Raw genomic sequence first — 21,071 nt, 5'->3', positions numbered from 1 at the left:
CAGAACAGATTAATGTAATACCCTGATATGGTATGCACAAAATGTGTTCTACTCCTACCGTAAAAAAAAAAAAACAATTATTTTAGTAACTGCATCACCTAGTGAAACAAACTGTATCATGAATTCTAACTAATGTTATGAAGTTTTCAGCTAACAGCTAATGAAGATGCAACATTTAATAATAAAATTACATCAGACCAGTGTGGAAAATTAAAGACTGAGATGTTGGCAAAGTGAAAATATGTTTAATACCTGCCAAAAGTCTGTCCCTTTCAAAAAATACTTTTAATCAGATTTTTTGCCTTATGAGTGAGTTGTGTCGTAGCCATGTCTTTTCAGCATTGTACAGCACAAATTGTGTGATTTTCTAAAATAATATCAAAGCTGCGGTTCTCAATAAGAAAATATTTTAAACACAAATATAAGAAAGATGAGGTTATATTCTATATTTTGTCCTCAATACAAATGATAATTAATCCACCCTAACATAATACTGTTTGATGCAATACAAAGTATTTATCATCTAAACTTTAATGAAGCGGTGTCCAAAATATATGTTCCGTGCATCTAGAAAAATAATCTTAAAGTTATTTGTTATTGCCTAAGATAACCCAATTGTTGTGTGTTAAACCCTGACTGTGTGTCAATTAAGAGGTTATATATGCCATTATTTTTAATAAAAAGTCATTACAGGAAGAAAGAGAAAATATCTTCATTATCAATGCTATCCCTACGTCAGCTTAAAGACCAACCAAGCTAATATTTGAGTTTAGAAAACCTACATTCTCATATAAAAACATCCTGGAAGTTTAATTTGGTGTCATGGAAAGTTTAATTTATCAATTTCTAATCACAATTGTTACAATCGCTGTTCGCTATTGCTGTCTGAGCTTGACCAATCTGCTTCGACCAGCACTGAATCATAAGAATGTCTTTATATCAAAGGATACACCAGAGCCACCCTTCAAATCAGGAAAAAGAAGGAACGATTTTGTTGTACACATTTGAAGGAGTCTTAGAAGGAGTTGTATATTGAGAGAAATATAATAATTTCCTCAAATCTGGCCTTTAAAAAAATATGCAGCCCCTGAGACACACGTTTCCACTATACAAAGCAAACTATTAACTAACCTGGTGAGCCAGATTGATAATTTGTAGTGCTAATATTTATTTAGACATATTTTTAATATGAGACTGTTTGTTTTGCTGGATTGGGGGTTACTCTGATCTGCCCACTTTAGGCAGTGACAGTATTTCACCAATGTAACTAGTCAGAATCTGCTGTGGGGTGTGACGAGGGTGTTTTTTTAGGATAACTTATCCACAGAAATATATGCATGTACATGCATGCACACACACTCAACAGCGCAGATACAAACTAGCATACACATACACTGAAGAGTCCTTAAAATACAGTTAATTTATGAATAATTTCACACTAGGTTTGCAAATTAAAATGAGAATGGACTGGGCGTGTCTGATTAGACATGCAAAATACACACACACTCTAGAATGTTTCATTTTAATTAGGACTACAGTGTATTAATAGCTAAGAAAAAAATAGAAAGATGCCTATTTTCTCCAATTGTTTCTCAGTAGCAGAGAGACTGATTGCCTTTCATCTGCCACAGTTCCTCTATTTTTTCACCACTCCTTACATGTATCCTAAAATAATGTGAATTTTTGCAAAACTCATCTTTCTAGTCTGCTGACTAAGGACACTCATTGTGAACCTCATGCACTTTTTTCAGAATGCTGAACGCAGTGAACTGTCTGAAGTCCCCTGACATCTCTTGATTTGGTCCCACTGAGGATCAGGTGGTTCCTCACAGAGCATTTTGAAACATAGCCGTTCAGTTCTTTCTTTTCTAACTCCTGTTCCTTAATTCGCCTAATCTAGGGCCAGTTCAAACCCTGCATGGAGCATATTTATCAAGGGCGTATAACATCATCGATGTGTATGACTCAACGTCACACACGGATTCTGGAATGCATGAAGCTGTTCAAGATCAACAGCATTCTAAAAGCCTTCATTAGAAACTCCTTGGAGCTATGGAAAACCACACTTGAGCCAGGCCATTGTAAATATCTCCATCATATGTGCTTGCCTTTAATATCTGCATCAGGGTTATTCACATCTATCTGCTGCTATCTTAAAAGACACTATAAATGCATTAAATGTATAGTAGAGGTTTTTCGCAAATTTTTTAAAAAGCCCTCTCCACTTAAAAAAACATGCACATGCACAACCCTGTACCCGCTACCGAGAGGGAACGCCTATTAAACGTGTGCAAGGGGATGCAAGAGGCCATTTCTCCGCGTGCATGCTCTGTTTAAAAGTTGCTGTTTGCATGGCTCATAAAAGCTTTTGTGTAACAGTTGAATGAACAGAGCAAATCTCTTTGGTTGGTGAAAAATCTCTGCTGATAGCTATAGTCTAAATTGCTAAATTGGTGAATGCAACTGGATCTGAAAATGGCCATTCCAGGAGTCAATCCTTATGTAAAAAAAACAAAACTAAGAACCCTTGTGAGTAAGCAAATTACAGTTATAATCATTTAACTAATAACCATCAATTAGTTTTACCCTGATTTGAATTACCTGTTACTTAGCTATGACTTCCACTTCCAGTTATTTATTATTATTCATAATCATTGGTAAAATTGATCGATTGATGGGTTGATATATATATATGTATCTATATATATATATATATATATATACTGTATATAAGGTAGTTTTGAGAACATTGAAGACAAAATAAAAAAAAAACTGTTGAATATGACATAAAGATCTTCAAAAATTCTAGATAAGGATGTTAGGATTAATGGTGCTAGTGTTTGGAAGCACCATGGTTAGTGGAAGACTTTTAATCAGCAAAACAATAAGCTTAAACAACTGGACGACTAGAAAATGGGAGACAAACGTGAGACTCCAGGACCAACTGACGATAAACTGAAGACCTTAACAGAGCACGGAACAGGTGCAGAGAAAATGAGTAAACTCAGGTAAATGATACTAACTAGGATAGTAATTACTGAGGGTAGATAGGGGAAAACAAGCAACAATATAATAATACAGAATGAATAACTATGACAACAATGAGAAGATTAAATTACAACAATAAATATCTACAAAACAAATGCTAAAAATACATGACAACAGTGAGCAAAAAGAAATTAACTAAAGTGAAAAACCCCAAATGACATTAAATGACAAGCACTAACGAACTTAGGAAACAATAGGAAACAGACTGAATAAACACAATCACCAAAAAATTATGACAAAAGAGTGCTAAATATTTGCATGCTTGGGCAGCAGACTGCAGATATCATCACATTCATCCCTGCTTGCCTGGCTTCCACACTCACCAAGCAGCCCACCTGTCATCCACGTCCCAGTCATAGCTTTAGTTTCCCTCCATTACATTTTTGAGTCTTCTTGTTTTAAAATCTCCTTATTGGTGAGTGTTGGCCTAGTGGTTAGACCAGTGCGCTTGTGCTCTGAAAAGGTTGCAAGTTCCCGGTTTGATCCCAACAGCCTGCACTCTGGGTCTCTGAGCAAGACCCTTAACCCCACACTGCTCCCTGGGCACCACACAATGGTGGCCCTCTGCTCCCCAAGTGGATGGGTTAAATGCAGAGAGTGGATTTCTCCAGTGTTCTCCATTATTATTAATATAATCTGATTGATTTACCAAAGCCAGCAGATGACATTTTGAAAGAAAATCTATTTTGGTCTGAGTGGCTCTTTGTAGGATTTGCATTCCAATGTAGTCATTCAGAGCACCTGAAGAGTAGAAAATGAAGCAGAGGGAATAATAATATATCCTTTAGCTGAATAAATAAAGCCTATTTCAGATTCAGATTTACGGTAAAGGAGGATGGTACATTCGTGAATATAGTCTCTCATAGCTGCAGAGGCAGCAGCTCAAAACATTGTGTGTTGCAAATAAATGTGATACAGATTAAACATGTCAGCAGAGAACAGAAGCAAAGAGGAGATACATGTAATCTCTAGTTTACGTGAAAAATGAGAAACACCCAATCATATACTTATTGTTTAATGTTGCTTGATAATATAATCTAAAATCAGATGTCCTCTGTCGGTGATTCAGTCATTGATCCACGACCAGCTATTTGTTAAAATGCATTCCATCAACTTATGTTTTTCAGGGAATAACATGAGTATTTTAGAAATTGCATTGTTTCCATTATAGTTTTGTACAATTTGACAATTTTACCATTATTGGAAACACAGCTAGTTCTGAAAAAATCCCCCAGTGATCCCTCTGTTTGCTTTCATTTAATCTTCTCCATTTCAAACCATTTCACCTCCTGTTATTAATAGTTTATCATCATGGCGGCACCCGGCAACTGCAACCTCGAGCAGCTCTCGACAATTCTTCGGACAATTCTGACACTTCCACAATATATGTTGCTCAGAAAGCTACAAACCAGGCATCAATCCTGCAGCTACGACCACCAATGCCTGCTGGAGCTACGGTCACAAAATGCTTTAAATACAGGCACTCTCGATCAAAGAAAGCTCCGGAGTGCTATGGACAGATGTAAACAAAACAGAGGGCGAGCTGAGCAGGCCGGGCCAGAGAAAGCACTATGCTAGGCGGTGTAAGAGGTGCATCATCCCACTGCATTTGATAGGAAAACTGGAACAGCTGGGCTTCAATACACCCCTCTGCAATTGGCTGTTAGACTTCCTCACAAACAGACCTTAGTCAGTCAGGTATGGACAGAACTCTGATGTCATTACCCTAAGCACAGGCTCCCCTCAGGGCTGCGTCTTGATCCCCCTGCTGTTCATCCTGATAACACATGACTGCGTCCCCAGTTTTCAGACGACACCACGGTGGTGGGACTCATCAGAGAAGACAAGACTAGTTCTACAGAGAGGAGGTGGAGCAGCTGGTGGACTGGTGCAGAGACAACAGCCTGATCCTAAATATGGAGAAAACAAAGGAGATCATTGTCGACTTCAGGAAGCATCGGCCTAACCACACTCCAATGCTCATCAACAATTCAGCTGTAGAGGTGGTCAGCAGCACTGGTCAAAAGGGCACAGAATGAGCCCACCTGCCCCCACCCATCCTCACGACCTTCTACAAAAGCACCATAGAGAGCGTTCTGACCAGCTGTCTCACTGTGTGGTGTGGAGGCTACGTTGACTAGAAGAAAGTGAGAAAAGTGGTGAGAACAGCAGAGAAGGGCTCTTCTACCCAAAGACATTTCATCCAAGCGCTGTGTGTCCTGAGCCCATAACATTATCAATGACCCCTCACACCCCCACTATAGACTGCTGCCCTCTGGGAAGAGGCTTCAAAGCATCCAATGCAAGCCCAGTAGATTACGAAACAGCTTCTTCCCCACTGCTATTAGACAGCTTAATCGTTAAAAAAAAACTCTAAATCATGTCATAAATTCTGCATTAAACTGACAACAAACCAAAAAACTGGCAAATTGCACCATATATATTTAATGTTCTGAAATTCCATATCAATGTATAACAACATTGGAACGTTTTTTTAAATTATGCAGTAAATCAGTAAATGGGTCATATAGTAACGCTTAAAAGTATTATGTTCTCACCTCAAATTATCTTAAAATGTACTTTTATAGAACAATGGCAACAGAAAAGAGAAGTTTTGATGTATTACTCTGAGCTCTGAGCGCTCCACTGGAAGCTGCTGCTGCCGCGATGCATGTTGGGACAGCTGTCAATCTCAAGACTGGACAAGTATATTCTAATGCATGCTGGGTAAAGAGGGAGAGGTGAGAACAACATGAAGGTGACTTTTTCCGTTCTCGGTTTTGTGTCCTTGCAAATTAGAACAGCACTAGGGCTGAGGCTGATGATGTTTCACAACCACAAGTATATACACAAGTACACATATTATGAAACAGCCATTGTCAGCAATTTAATGCTTTTCTGCTAGCATAACAACGATGGCAATCGCAAAAGAGCAATGTTTAAAGGATGCCCTATATGATGTCCTAATTCAGAGTGAGTTAACCTTAAAACCTTAACAACGGACGTGTTTAGTGTAATTTCCTTTTAAAATAGACGTATTTGCTATTTTCAACATCTTTTACAGAACACAAAATTACATAAAGAGTAGGGATGCACGATATTGGGATTTTGGCCGATATCCGATATGCCGATATTTTAAAACTCATGTAGCCGATAACCGATATCGATACTGATGTTAAAGCTGGACAAAAATAAGTAGTCATTGAAAATAGCAGTTTTGTTATCCATTTCTGACACTTTGAAAAATAATATACTCAAATATATTTTCATATGCTGATATCAAATTGATTTTTAAAAACGCGGTATCGATCTATTTTACTTTCAAAATCTCGTGAAATTTCATCGTTCTGTTACAAACTCTCCTGATATTTTGCAAATTCTTGTGAGATTTTGTTAGTAAATAGATCATTACCGCGTCAATATATCAACATATAAAAATATTGCAAAATTTCGTGAATTTTCGGGGGATTTCGTAGCAGAACAATGACATATAACAATATTTCATTAGTAAAAGAGATTTATATGGTGTTTTTAAATGGCAATATATCAGCATATGAAGACATTGAAGTTTTTAAGTCTGTAAAAAATAAGTTTTTGAGGAAGAAGAAGAAGAAGTAGTATTTTTTTTTTTTTTTTTTAGACTTTAGAAACTCAGAAGCTGATCAAATATCGGGTTAAATATCGGTGGGGTGGCCGATGTCCGATATTCAGTTTTAAGGCCGATACAGGCCGATACTGATAGGGGGCCGATTATATCGTGCATCCCTAATAAAAAGAGTGAGTGACTTGTAAGTTTTGCGTCACATCCATATTTATGTAATTGGTTTTAACCTGACTATGCTGACCCTGTTAGTCCCGCCTTTGAAATCCAGATTTACTAGCTTTATGCCAGGGTGTATATGTTGTATCAGTCTGGCTGGAAATGCTAGGACTTTTGTACGTTCACACTGAAATATGGAGTGACCCAAATAATTTTTTTGCCAGTATGCCTGTACTGGATCTTTGAACAACAAAGAACAACAAAGATCCATTTTATTTTTCAGATGCGACCCGGGCAATTGGTTATGTGGTCCTAAATCCCATATGTATCTGATATTTTCAAATGTGACCTGTCTCTTAGCAGCCAGATTGCATTCATCCGAGCTGTACATCAATAATAAAAAATAACAGTCACTATTCTGCACATTGCTACACAGAAGCAGGAAGAAAAAGAGTCACCATGGCAGAATTTAATGCATAGAACAGTCTCTTTTAAATCTTCTTGAACAGTTTGCATTGTTAGGGTGCTGCCTCCTTTTTGAAAATAATTGAGAGATCGCAAGATGCGCTCTTGTGATTCATTCACACAGGAAATAACATACAAGTCACATATATTAGGAAAGTTGAATGGCCACACAAATCAATCGGATTTCACAAAAAATCGGAATAGAGCATTAAGACTTGTAGTGGGAACATAGCCTTAGATGTGTATATGTATATGCTTATACAAACCTGGATCAAATAACTAGTCCTTTGAAAGACTCAGGTGAACTCAACTTTAGCTGAGGAGATAATTAAGCCATTTGATTCAGGGTGCAGGAAGATATCTAAAAGTAACCAGCCCTCAAGGACTTGAGTTTGACATCCTTGATTTACACTACGATCATCTCAACCTCAAAATGGTCATATTGTTGATCCTAATACTGACACAATACTAAAGGTGAGAAAGTGGTCAGCAGTGGTGTTTTGATGTTTGTTTTTTGATGAGATATCAGTATGCAGGTGAAATCCTGACAACTTAAAACGTTTTAAACATTTTACATAAACAAAAAGGTCAAGAATTTTTTTTTCATATAGAATAGTCTTCAAACAAAATTCTGATGCATTATGCTACGTTCCGACAGCAAGTAGCAGAGGCAGCAAAAACGCACGTGCAGTTCATATTTGATGCTTGTACAAGTTTAGTTCTGACGTCCGGCTGAAGCATCTTTGCTGCTCCAGCTGCGTGGACGAAAAGTGGTTCTGCTGCACGTTGGGTGCAACTACCCTATCCGACCTTTGCCTGTAACAATGGCAGCTAGATTTGCTGTTATAAGTGGGTAAAAGGTAGTTTTAACATGTTTTTAAGTGAAAACTGATCTGTGCAGTCAGTTGACCAAGATTACGATCCTGCCTTCAGATATTAGTATAATAATAATCAGACCCCCTCACATGGGTGGAGCTCTGTCCCTGGGAATCCCGTTCAACAGCAGCCTCTGGCCCAGTCGCCTCTTTGCGGTTTTCCACTACTGTTTGTGGCAGCTGAAGGGCGTTTTTCACATACTTAAACCAAGTGGAGGCACCAGAATAATAAAAGCGATCAAATGTTGCTGGCAAGATTGGACATTTTAAGTCAATTTAGGCGGTAATAAACTGTTTTAAGAGGAGCGATCACAGCGATCTGCATCCGTAGTGCTGTGTCTGTCTCCGTGCCAATTCCCAGATCAGCTTCTCTGATTGGTTGATGTGGAGCGTCACGCAGCAAAATTTTTATTTTTACAACTCCAGCAGTTGCTGCTTCTGAAGTGCATTGTGCACCGCAAATGCACCGAAGCTTATGATGCGCTGCTTCAGCTGGTCAAACATGCTGCTCAAAACATGCGGTTGGACTTTTTGCTGCGCCTTGATGCTCGTCAACCATTGACTTTGCATGTAAACTAGCTGCTTCTGCTGCCTCTGCTGCTTGCGATATGAAAGTAGCATTACTGTAAGATAATATTGTCTTGCTGCAGGTGGAATTGTTCCCACACAAAAGCACGAAGATCGGTTGGAAAGACAGATGTGGCTGAAGCCAACAATCACCCACTGCACAAGACCATCTCTGCCCATACAGGTACAAATTAATGTGAATTTAAACGGGAAATGAAATGTTCAACCAAACTGACTTTATCCATGAGATTGTGTCTTACTATTATCAATAGTTACATTACAATTGTGGTAAAATATAAATGTAAAAGAAAAAAAAAGGTCAGTTTTATCATTTTTTGGTAAGGGCGCTGCCATGGTGCAGTATCTCAAAACATTTAAAACATTTAGTTTGATGGAAGACAAAACTGAGAGGGCACTGAAGCGTCTGCATCACATTGCTTATGCCTTTGAGCCCATTCACTGTGTGATTCAAGCAATAGAAGACGTAGTTTTGGAGCCGGGGTTCTGACTATCCCTGCTACATTACAGAACACCACTGTGGAGATTATGTAAAGTAAAAGACTTTTGAGTCTGACAAGCTAGTGGTCCATCAGTCAGCCTACTACAGCCTGAAGTAGGGCTGGGCATTAGGGCCTAAAAATAAAATCACGCTTTTTATTTTTAATTCAGGTTACTATTTTTTACAATCCCCCGTGAAGAAAGCGTGCTTCTTAACCTTTTAAAATATGCATTTCAATACACGACACAATTTCTTCTAATTTAACATCATCTAAATAAACTCCCCCCACCCCATCGTCGGTGTCGTGACAAGGTAGTTATCCCCGCCAAAAAATTTTTCCCCTTGCCGGGAGCAGTTTTGAAACAAAATAGCTGGTAAACTTATATAATCATCCAGGTAATTTCAAAACCCTTGTCCATGTTTTTGTTTTGTTTTTATCACAGCTGTATTAATTTAGACCAATCACTTACTCCTGTCTCATTAACGTCAGTTATTCTTATCTTTACTCGAAAAAATAAGTCTACCTCCAGCCTATTTTCTTGTTTTGCGTCACTGTCATTTCTTCTCCTGTCTTCCTTTTCAGATGAAGGAATTTCCATGCTCCCTCTCATCTTCATGGTTTTCTTCAAAGTTATCAATGCTGACCAAATTCAGACACAGTAAGTTGTGGCATCTGTCCCTCTTGTCTATGCTAGACTCAGTTTGGAAATGATTTACATGAAACCCTTATCCCAATCATCTGCTTGAGAAAGTATTTTTTTTAATGCACGGTCCAGTTTAAATTTTTTGGGGGCTTTGAATTGCTTGATGACTATGGTGATAAACCAGTGTTGTGTCAATTTATGGATAAGTTAGCAGGTAGTTGGATGCTTGGACTCTGTGACACGAGCTCCAATACCAGGTTTTCTGTTTTACATTCATAAATGATATCAATCATGACAGGCTAACCGAGATGAAAACTCGGTTAAGCTTAGAAAAACTTGCGATCTAGTAAATGTTGAATGACGTTGAAAGATCTCTTATGTTTTATATCAGGTCAAAAATGGAAGTTTATTTAATGGGAGACATTATTTTAAGAATAACATAAAAGAAGATAAAGGTCTTAAAATATATGTATTTTTTTGGTTTGGAGTTGCAAGCGTAATGGCCAGAAAGCAGAAGACCCAGATTTCAACCCGATACAACAAGAGACGTTTAACCATTGTATTAAAATATGAAACTGCACAGGGATTCACCAGAATCAGCAGCCGGAACTTCTGGAAGGATATTGGACAATTGAAAAGAGCAGAAGCAGAGGGCAATGTTTACAATGATGAATTCTGGTTCACTAATCTTCTCTGTGTTTGAGGACAAACTTTAAAAGTTTCTGAAGAAGTGTGTCAGCGTGTGACGTCACTGGTAAACCTCTGAGGATTCCTGAATCCGTCCAGGTTGGTTTGTAGGAATCCTTTTTGACAGTTACTCGTTGGTCCAGGGGAATGCACAGGGTCAGATCCGTGAGAGCAGAGGCAGGCAGAATAATCAAGGAAATAAACAACAGTACGGAATCCGAGAGCCGGTCCAGAGTCAGAGCCAGGTGATCCGAGATCTAGAGACAATCCGGGGGGAATCCAAGAGTGAGGCCAGGGCACAGAATACAGGTTAGAGAATCAAAGACACACTATGACAGGGTTCAGAGATTCAGGAGGCAAAATCAGTTTAAAATCAGGTAGGCAGACGGGTAACAGGAATACTGAAAGACACCCCGATGGCTAATAGTAATCTGTCACTAGTGATTGTTGTAAGAGCTGATTATATAGTCAGGTGAGCATCAGGTGAATCTGCTTAAGGCAGAAACATAGAGAAGCTGACTAGCATGTTGAATGATCAATCTAACCAGCACTAGTGCAAAGGATCATGACAGCAGAAGTATATTTTTTACTTAGTGATGGTGAGATGAAGCCTCATGAGGCATTTTAACTTTTTTGCCAAATTGCTTCATCGATCCCTATAGTTCATGAAGCTTCATGTGAACATGGCACCACCTACTGGTGGAAGGCATAACAACAGTTAGTAATATAATCTTAAATTTTCTGCAGTTGTTTTTCTTTCGTTTTTCTCATTTGAGTTCCTTTGAAATTGTTAATGATTGGTCTGTATAACAAAAAAAATCATTTAAGGTACACTTTCTACCATTTTAGTGAAATAACCTCTAGCATACAATGAAAGTGCTTGTGCAAATTGGGCAATGATGAGCAAAATGAAAGGTGTTACTTATTTTATTCAAACATAATAGTTTTTCAACCGTTTGGTTAAAATCGGGTTAGAAGTTATGTGTTCAACCAATCTTTTGATTAAACCAACCAATCTGATTTGGCAGTGTTTTTACCCAATCTATATTTGTACTAGGGCAAACCAATACAAATTAGTCACATTAGCCAAAATAATTAAAATACGTTGTATTCTACCATAACTTTGAAAAGTCTGAGGTGGGTTTTGAACCAACAGCCTCAGGAGTGTTAGACCATAAAAGTAAAAGAAAGTAATACTACCTAACACCAATCTTACATATGTTGCTTGTTCAGATTTTGATTTTCATTACATTGTTTAATCTAACCAAACTAGTTTTAACCAACTAGATTGGTTGTCTTTTTCCAAACAATCTATTCTTAGAATCTATCCAAACTCTATCCGACTGACAGCAGCTCTCCTACAAACTCCCACATCTTGACTAAATACTGAGGCTGTTTAAATGCCTGCCAAAGTTCTGGACGAGCTGAACCACTTCCCGAAGCAATCACATGGTATGGCGGTTTAGCGATGCTTCAAACGTTTTCTATTTTGCATTCTCCCCCTAAATGAGGGAAGCCTCGATACGTGCCTCGCAGAAACGCCCCCTCCATTACTTGACACATCGAAGCCTTGGCTCATCTCATAACATCACTACTCTTACTCTACTGATGTGAGATGTAGATTTAGAATTATGTACATTCAACCTTAAGGTGTATTGCATGCGGGCTATACTGGCGTATTTGTAATATTTTTTTAATTCAACTTAAAAATCAAGTTGGAAATAAATCTTTCACAATAACTGGTGGTAAACTTTCTTATTGTGTTTAGAGTTAATAAATGCAGAATCCTCAGAGTCTCAGATGTTTTTCTGCCAAGGAAATCTAAAGAAAATGACTGTGTACAGATGGAGCTCTGTCTTTAATTAGTGCAAAATCACTTTCAATGCTTGATATTTATGGGGTAAAGTTAATATAACAGAACGGTCATTTGCAGCCTGCAGCCTCTTGCCAACTGTATGTTGCCACATTTTGTTCTACAAATTGAAGTAAAAGGCGGGGCTTGCATAACAAAAGATAAGACTTTGTACAGCAGTGGGCAAAACTTAGAAAATGTAGTGAGTTAATCTACAAGTTATTCTTTATGAAATGAAGCTGCACTACACTAAAGCTAGTTACCACAGAAATGTTGCTGGGCTACAATAAAATATCGAAAAAGTAGCTTAACTGCATGAAAGCTTCTTTTTTTTAACACTTACTTCATTCAAAGTTGTTGCTATCTAGTGATCAATAAAACTGTGACGAACAGAGCAGTTTAATTGTTGATCAAACTGTTCTCTTTCCACAAAACTAATACATTCAAAACATCAAGTCTAACTTTATTTTTCAGGTTTAAATTAATTTGAAGATCTTTGGACTATCATGCATCTTACAACCACAACAATATCAATATGCTCCAGACTAATACAGCAACTCTCAGTGACTCATTCAAATTACTCAATGTAAATTAGTCTTTGGTTTTAATTAAGTTGTTGATCTTCCTCATTGATTTTTGTTTTGATTCGTTTGAAGTGGCTAAAGCAACCTTTTTATTTAGTCTTGGATTGTGTAGTGTAGCTTTGTAGCTGTCTGTGTTTGGTAAAATATAGCCCCATTTGTACTACTGCCATCTACACAAATAATGTCTATTTAAATTGACCACAACTTTGTTTTGTATAGAATAAAAACCTGCACAATGAAGCCAATTTCTCTGAGCTTTTTGCTGAAAATGGCATATATGTCACAGTTTCTGTGTGTTCTGGACAGTTGCTTCGTCATAAAATCTTCTGACCAGATTTCTATCAGGATTGTATTTCCTTTGAGGTCAAACAAGTTTCCTTCTTTCTTCAATGGTTTGTTTGTTATGAAAAATTTCCAGCCAATGCTGAAGAAATTACAGAAGCTCTTTTAGCTCAAACTTGTTGAGTTTGCCTTTCAGAGATCAACCAATACACACCAGAGTTCGACTGAAGCCGAACAGAGGCCACCTCTTCAGGCTGCACTAGTTTGGTCTGCATTAGAGTCTGAATATTTTTCCCTACTAACCTAAACGGGACGAAATTTAGGTTGATCTAAACTTGGCTTGACCTAAAGCTGCAGGTGTGAAAACACCCTGAATGTATAATTTAATCTTTAATATTTTCATCTTCATGATTAAATGTCCTTTGTGATGCATTCATCAGGAGATGAAAACTAGTAGCTTAAAGCTTTTTGACATGTCTTATCCATTTTGTTTCAGACATCAGCATTATCACACTTCTTGTTCAATGAAACACACACATCCAAATATTTTTAATACCATAAGAACTGCCTGGAGAGAATCCCTCCATCAAAGTCAGAAAGATGTAGACAAACATTTGTGCTAAAATGAGAATTGGGTACATAGTCTGATAGATGACTGTTAATTTTAAGTTTATTAAGCTCACCCACAGGCCTTTCCCTGAGGGTTTAGTTACTGCAGACTTAATTAGATCAGACTGGATAACTCTGATCAGCCTATGGTTTATCTGCTTCATCTGTCTTACAGAGAAATCTCAAACAGGGAGAAAAAGTTTATCCTACAGAAGAACTCTCATGTTGGCAGCTGCAGAACAGGCATCTAACAACAGACAGGTGAGTCTTTACATCCATCAGCCATATTTTCATAGTTTCAGACACAGCTTTTGCCAGTGTGCCCCAGGAAACCATTATTAACCTGTAAATATGTGAATGATTGAATGCAGTGTGAAGTGCTTTGGGTTCCCTGGACTTAAAGAAGGATGTGCCTATTAAAATGAAAAACTTTAACTGAAATTCCAACTTATTTGCAACTGATTACCTCATAAAATTGGAATCAACAAATTAAACCTTTTTTTATGAAAGGAAGCACAGCAAAACATTTTTTATCCAACTACAAGCCTATAAATACACTGAATGTTAGACAAGCTTACTCTGTTCATTTAATTTCATGGATGTGTAGAATAGAATAGAATAGAATAGAATAGAATAGAATAGAATAGAATAGAATAGAATAGAATAGAATAGAATAGAATAGAAAACCCCTTAATTGTTCCACAGTGGGGAAATTGTGGTGTTACAGCAGCAAAAGATTATAGCAAAATTAGTCCCACAAATGTGGACCTTAAAAAAGTGTATAAAAATTACAGAATAAGTGACAGAGTTAAGAAATTAAACAAATAAAACGCTGTACTATATAGGGTTTTTACAATATAAATACTGTGCATCTGGAAAATAAATAATCAATACACATGTTTGGACATTTTTAAAGTAATTGATATGTGAAAAAAAATAGCAGAGATGTGCAAAAATGACAACAGAATGTTTTTTAAGTGAAAAAGACAGAAACTGTGCAAAAATCAGCATGAATGTAATAGAGTCTTACAGCTGCTTGGAGGAAGGATCTGTGATAACACTCCCTGGTGCAGTTCGGGTATGAAGGAGTGATTTGGTGGGTTGTAGACCAGTGGACCGATTGTTGGATGGGTGGATGGATGCCTTGATGCATCTATCCATGCATCCAAACATTTTTTTTATAATATCGTAAAGAAGCCAAACTATAGTAAAAGGAACCACAGATACATCTGAAGAACACTGAAAGAGTTTGGTTAAGTTGATTTATAATGTTTTATCACAAATATAAACATATATTTATCTTTTTTATGTAGAACCATCTTAGATGTGTACAGGAGTTAACATTAACATCAGTTTGGGAAGTGTTTTATTTAAAGACAACGAATGAAAAGTCAGCTTTTGAAGGGCCAAAAGCGGCCCCACCGAGTTTGCACACAACACTGACTGAAATGTAACAAAATTAACATGTTTTTTTCTCATCAAATTAAACTTTCTTCCTTCTTTATAGTGGATCCACCCTTTTGCATTACTGCCCTCCTGTGACCAAACCTTGCATCTACATTTTAACATTAGACTGTCTTCTAAATTATCAGAGGTGTAATATTGTGACATCCATTACGCTTGTCAGTAAAACATGGAATTTGATACAAGAATTAGTGTTATAAAAACGATAGGCAACATCGAAAATATAATTACATTAATAAATATGTTGCAAGTATTAAAGTAAAAAAAATGTGTTTGTCGGTCTCGCATGTTTCGTCCATGTTTTGGCCTCTTTAGCACTTCATATTATGGACTAAACTTCAAAGCAGTTGCACTGAAACAGTGATTCCTCAGCCGACCTGAGGATCCCTTCTTAGCTCGCACTAGGGAGGGAGCCCCGCAGGCTCGTGGTGGGGCCGATGCCTATCTCCGGCAGTCTACGGACGAGAAGCGAGGTATACCCTGGACAGCCTGTCATAGGGCAACGCAGAGACACACAACCATGCACACACACTCACACCTAGGGAAAATTTAGTTAACATAACTGTCATGTTTTTGGACTGTGGGAGGAGGCCAGAGTACCCTGAGAGAACCCAAACTTGCACAGGGAGAACATTCAAACTCTACACATAAAGACCCCAACTCAGGAATGGAACCCAGAACCTTGTTGCAAGACTGCCCCACCGTGCAGCCACCCACTATAACCCTGAGTTATCCTTATCCTCTCAAAAATGTTGTGTGGTGAAATCCTGTGTAGGTTCCTATACATTATCAGCTGCTTTATAAATATATTTTAAAGTTTACCTGGTAACATATTTGGTTAAAAAGGTTTTGTGTTTTTTGGGTTTTTTTTGTTGTTTTTTTTGGAAACAAGAAAAAGAAAGATTAACAATTTAGAGTTAAAACTTTCCTTACTCGATCTTAATGAATGAAAACTAATCCTCCCAAAGAAGCTACTGCTACCCAATTCCTTTTGGAAGTTATAACAACCTGTCTGTGTGCGTGGATGTTCTTGTGCATGGATGTGTGCGTGTGTGTGTAGAAGTGTGTTGATGTGTCTGTTCACAGATCAACAGATGAAGTGAAGGAAAAGAGTGGGGAGGGAATGAAAGATAATCGTCCCATTGCCTCCACTCCTGTCCCAGGGTCACCATGGTAACTGATGGTTTTTGCAATTGTTCAACTAATACTTTAAAATGCAAGTGAGTTTCCTCAGCAGGAGGGAAATGTTATATTGACATAGATATAAATCTGGAGGACAGCATCTGATCCATATTGTGTTGCATCTTCTCTCTGATCTGTTGTCTTGTTTTCACATTGAGGTGCGTTGTGTGGACCGGAGATGATCGCATGTTTTTCTTCAATCCCACAATTCACGTTTCTGTTTGGGAGAAGCCAGGAGAGCTTACCGGTTGTGACATTAGCCACATCGTCAAGAATCCACCTCACAAAAGGAAAAAGACAACACCTGCTGGTCTGTCAGTTAGCCTGTCTGCCCACTCACCTTCCTGTAGTATTTAGCATAATTCTTTCCCTTTTTCTCTCAGGGATCGACAGCGATTCCACATATCAAAATCCTGCTCTGAATGGCATCAGTGATAATGATAACCATGAACACACCTTGAAGAAATTCAGGTGAGTGTTTGTATCCAATTACGCAGAAGAAGAGTGTTTTACTGTCCTCTGAAGCATTTTGTGCAGAGTTTGCTGGTGTCTGAGAAAATGAAAATGGCTTCCAAAACAGTGATGAAAAGAGCAAGTTGGCATGCCAAAATAATTTCATTTTGTCATCTAACTTTTGGATCCTGGATAGCATTCAATTGACCTAATGCCAGGTGAAACTCCAGATGGAGTTTCATCGAGTGTGTCCATGAGAAATGAAAAAAATTGTGTAAAGTGAGGCTATTATATGGTTTCATATTTTCCTTAAACCTAAATTGGTAATATGTCATCCTTTCTCTCTCTGTCTTCCTTTCTAGAAAGGATGAGTCCTTGTCTCTGGTCCCAAATCAAGACAAATCTCTCCCACTGGAGCTTCGGATCACTCACTTTAGGGCAATGATGCTAGAGAGAGGGGTGAATTTCTGCATCACCTACTCACATACTCTTGATTGTGTGCTGATTAACGAACATATTACAGACTATAAAAACAATTTATAAGGATTTTCTTTTATCCTAAATTTTCTTTGGTCATATTTTCTCAGCTCATGAGCAGCAGTGTCACACTCACATCTCCCTCATGCTCATGCTTTACATTTCCACTTGATGAGAATGATCATAGAGTTGGCTGAGAAAGATGAAGAGCTGCGTTTCTGCTCCATTACTCCGAAAAACATAGGAGGTGTATCTATAAAGCTTATTGCAATAACAGGATAATTCAGTGTTTTACAAAGAAAATGGGGTAAGGAAAAAGTATATTGCAATGGCATAAAAGTCCAGTTATTGTTAGACTAAAAAGCTAACGCACTTTAAAAATAACCACAAACGTCTTGATTGACATGCATAAAATCCAGGAGACCTGCTTGATTCAAACTGCTTATTGCAGAAAGGGAATTTTCCAATAGGGGATCAGGGGGAGTTTAGTACGATCAAGAGACTGAGGGTCAATGGCGTAACGACACAACATTAGGCCCGTAAGCAACATTATCTGGGTGGGCCCCATATGAAGTACAACACCCCATCCATATTTTTTACCAACCGTTTAATGAAGTATACACAGTTATTAACATAGTAATAAAAAGTACCACTGTCTGCTTTGCTATTGGTGTCACAATCATGTTGAAATCTGGCATGTCTTGGGGTATAAATAAGATCGGTCAGTCATCTTAATATCAGGTTGGTTTTAGAGGAATTTTTTTCGCACCATTATGTCTGCAATGAGACGTCCTAGCCCACAGTTGTGAAGGGGGCCCCTAAGCAACTGCAGTCTCTGCTTACTGATATACACTCACCGGCCACTTTATTAGGTACACCTGTCCAACTGCTCGTTAACACTTTCTAAGCAATTTCTAAGCAGCCAATCACATGGCGGCAACTCAGTGCATTTAGGCATGTAGACATGGTCAAGACAATCTCCTGCAGTTCAAACCGAGCATCAGTATGGGGAAGAAAGGTGATTTGAGTGACTTTGAAGGTGGCATGATTGTTGGTGCCAGAAGGGCTGGTCTGAGTATTTCAGAAACTGCTGATCTACTGGGATTTTCACGCACAACCATCTCTAGGGTTTACAGAGAATGGTCCGAAAAAGAAAAAACATGCAGTGAGCGGCAGTTCTGTGGGCGGAAATGCCTTGTTGATGCCAGAGGTCAGAGGAGAATGGCCACACTGGTTCGAGCTGATAGAAGGGCAACAGTGACTCAAATAACCACCCGTTACAACCAAGGTGGGCAGAAGAGCATCTCTGAACACACAGTACTTCGAACTTTGAGGCAGATGGGCTACAGCAGCAGAAGACCACACCGGGTGCCACTCCTTTCAGCTAAGAACAGGAAACTGAGGCTACAATTTGCACAAGCTCATCGAAATTGGACAATAGAAGATTGGAAAAACGTTGCCTGGTCTGATGAGTCTCGATTTCTGCTGCAACATTCGGATGGTAGGGTCAGAATTTGGCGTATACAACATGAAAGCATGGATCCATCCTGCCTTATATCAACAGTTCAGGCTGGTTGTGGTGGTGTCATGGTGTGGGCAATATTTTCTTGGCACTCTTTGGGCCCCTTGGTACCAATTGAGCATCGTTGCAACGCCACAGCCTACCTGAGTATTGTTGCTGACCATGTCCATCCCTTTATGACCACAATGTACCCAACTTCTGATGGCTACTTTCAGCAGGATAATGCGCCATGTCATAAAGCTGGAATCATCTCAGACTGGTTTCTTGAACATGACAATGAGTTCACTGTACTCAAATGGCCTCCACAGTCACCAGATCTCAATCCAATAGAGCATCTTTGGGATGTGGTGGAACGGGAGATTCGCATCATGGATGTGCAGCCGACAAATCTGTGGCAACTCTGTGATGACATCATGTCAATATGGACCAAACTCCCTGAGGAATGCTTCCAGCACCTTGTTGAATCTATGCCACGAAGAATTGAGGCAGTTCTGAAGGCAAAAGGGGGTCCAACCCGTTACTAGCATGGGGTACCTAATAAAGTGGCCGGTGAGTGTATATGCCATTGCTGAGGGTTCATCTGAATAGAGCAAATTGGTAAGAAAACTACTACTAAGTTTCTGTTTGTGGTCTAACAGCCTCCTAGATTAGCACACAGCTGAGATTAAATTAGAACTTAAGCCTGGGTCTGGTTCCAGTTTGACTCAATTCCAGTTTTCTAGACAGTGATTCAAGCGTGAGCGAAGGGAAAGGCAAAGCCCTCGTAATAGATTCATGCTTTAACACCATCTTATCTTTCGAACCCTGCAGATAAATCATGGATGAAAGTTTGCCTTCCTGACTTATTTGATGTTTTCAAAGTAAAAGATGGAGCAGACTTTTAGACTATGGGCTGCAAGAGAAGTCTCCAGAAACATCAGTAGTTAGCTTTTATAACAGCATTCCTCCTTTCCATACTTCCATACTATGCGATTGTTGTGCGGGAAAAATCTTGCTGCTGAATTAATCTTTTTGTTTCTTGACTCAAAGAGGAGGGGCTGTGGTCCTGGCTGCATAATCTGGTTCATTTTTGCAGGTGTCTGCATTCTCCAGGTGGGAAAAGGAGCTTCACAAGATGGTGTTTGATCCTCGATACCTGCTGCTCTCCGTAGATCAGAGAAAACAGGTTTCACTTTGAGTTTTTTAAAAGTCATGATATGCCTGGGATGATGATGTCATTAGGTTACTAACCAATCTGATATTTTCATTGTATGCAGGTGTTTGGTCAGTTTGTGAAGAGCAGGGTGAAGGAGGAGTACAAAGAGAAAAGGAGTAAAAAGCAAAAAGTGAGAGAAGAGTTCAAGCAGCTTCTGCAGAAGGAAAAGATCACCAACAGGTATCTCTCCTTCATCCTTCAATGTTATGAAGGATTCTTCAAATATATGGCTGCTTTTATTTCCCCATTTACTGTAGTTTGCTGCCTTAGAAGATTACTGCATAGAAAATACAGTCAGTTATGACCCAGAATGTTTCCTTCAATGAAATCCTAACTGGTTTTGCACACAAGAAAACCTGCAATTCATGATCATCTCTGTTTTTTTCCTCAGGACAACTTTTAAGGAATTCTGTGTTCATTACCAGTTTGACCAACGCTTCAATGCCCTCAGCAGGAAGAAGGAAAAGGAAGCTCTGTTTAATGACCACATTAAATCCTTAAAAAAGCGAAACAAAGTGAACCGTGCAAGACTTAGAAAGATTAGATCAGTGGACTAAATCTTAAAGAACCCATACAGAACTTTTTATGTGTCTGTAGACCTGATTTAAAATCCCAGTGAGTCATTTTATTACTACTGCATTTTTTTTTATTCTGAACTTTACTGGAATCTAACTTTTTGTGTTGTACATTTGTATTTTCTTAAGAGGAAAAAGACCAGCATTGCGCTATATATGGATCAGCTAATCAGAACTACGCTTGGTTAAACTGGGCTTAACTGGACCACATTATAAACCCAAACCTTACATGGAAATAAATTGCTTATATGCTGAAAGATAGAAAGGGATTATTTCTTTATTATTTTCATCCTTTATTGTGTTTTGTGCTGTTTCAATCACATTAACTGGA

The 21,071-nt window shown here is 38.4% G+C and overlaps 1 protein-coding gene across 1 annotated transcript in view; it reads left to right on the top strand.

The window, feature by feature from the left end:
• The window catches only part of LOC119776009 (transcription elongation regulator 1), a 39,530-nt gene extending 18,808 nt beyond the window's left edge, over nucleotides 1–20,722 (top strand). The window contains exons 5-14 of the mRNA XM_038274200.1: nucleotides 8,799–8,899; nucleotides 9,798–9,873; nucleotides 14,048–14,133; nucleotides 16,397–16,509; nucleotides 16,677–16,828; nucleotides 16,902–16,989; nucleotides 17,334–17,430; nucleotides 20,046–20,135; nucleotides 20,227–20,345; nucleotides 20,557–20,722. Coding sequence (XP_038130128.1) covers nucleotides 8,799–8,899; nucleotides 9,798–9,873; nucleotides 14,048–14,133; nucleotides 16,397–16,509; nucleotides 16,677–16,828; nucleotides 16,902–16,989; nucleotides 17,334–17,430; nucleotides 20,046–20,135; nucleotides 20,227–20,345; nucleotides 20,557–20,722 — 1,088 coding nt within the window. The remainder of the gene's footprint in view (nucleotides 1–8,798; nucleotides 8,900–9,797; nucleotides 9,874–14,047; nucleotides 14,134–16,396; nucleotides 16,510–16,676; nucleotides 16,829–16,901; nucleotides 16,990–17,333; nucleotides 17,431–20,045; nucleotides 20,136–20,226; nucleotides 20,346–20,556) is intronic.
• Nucleotides 20,723–21,071: the final 349 nt, after the last annotated feature.

This window comes from Cyprinodon tularosa, unplaced genomic scaffold (genome assembly GCF_016077235.1).
Source record: "Cyprinodon tularosa strain WSP-4 unplaced genomic scaffold, ASM1607723v1 ctg90, whole genome shotgun sequence".
Classification (NCBI taxonomy): Eukaryota; Metazoa; Chordata; class Actinopteri; order Cyprinodontiformes; family Cyprinodontidae; genus Cyprinodon; species Cyprinodon tularosa.
The sequence above is the reverse complement of the archived record's forward strand: the minus strand, read 5'-3'. Positions and strand labels throughout refer to the sequence as shown.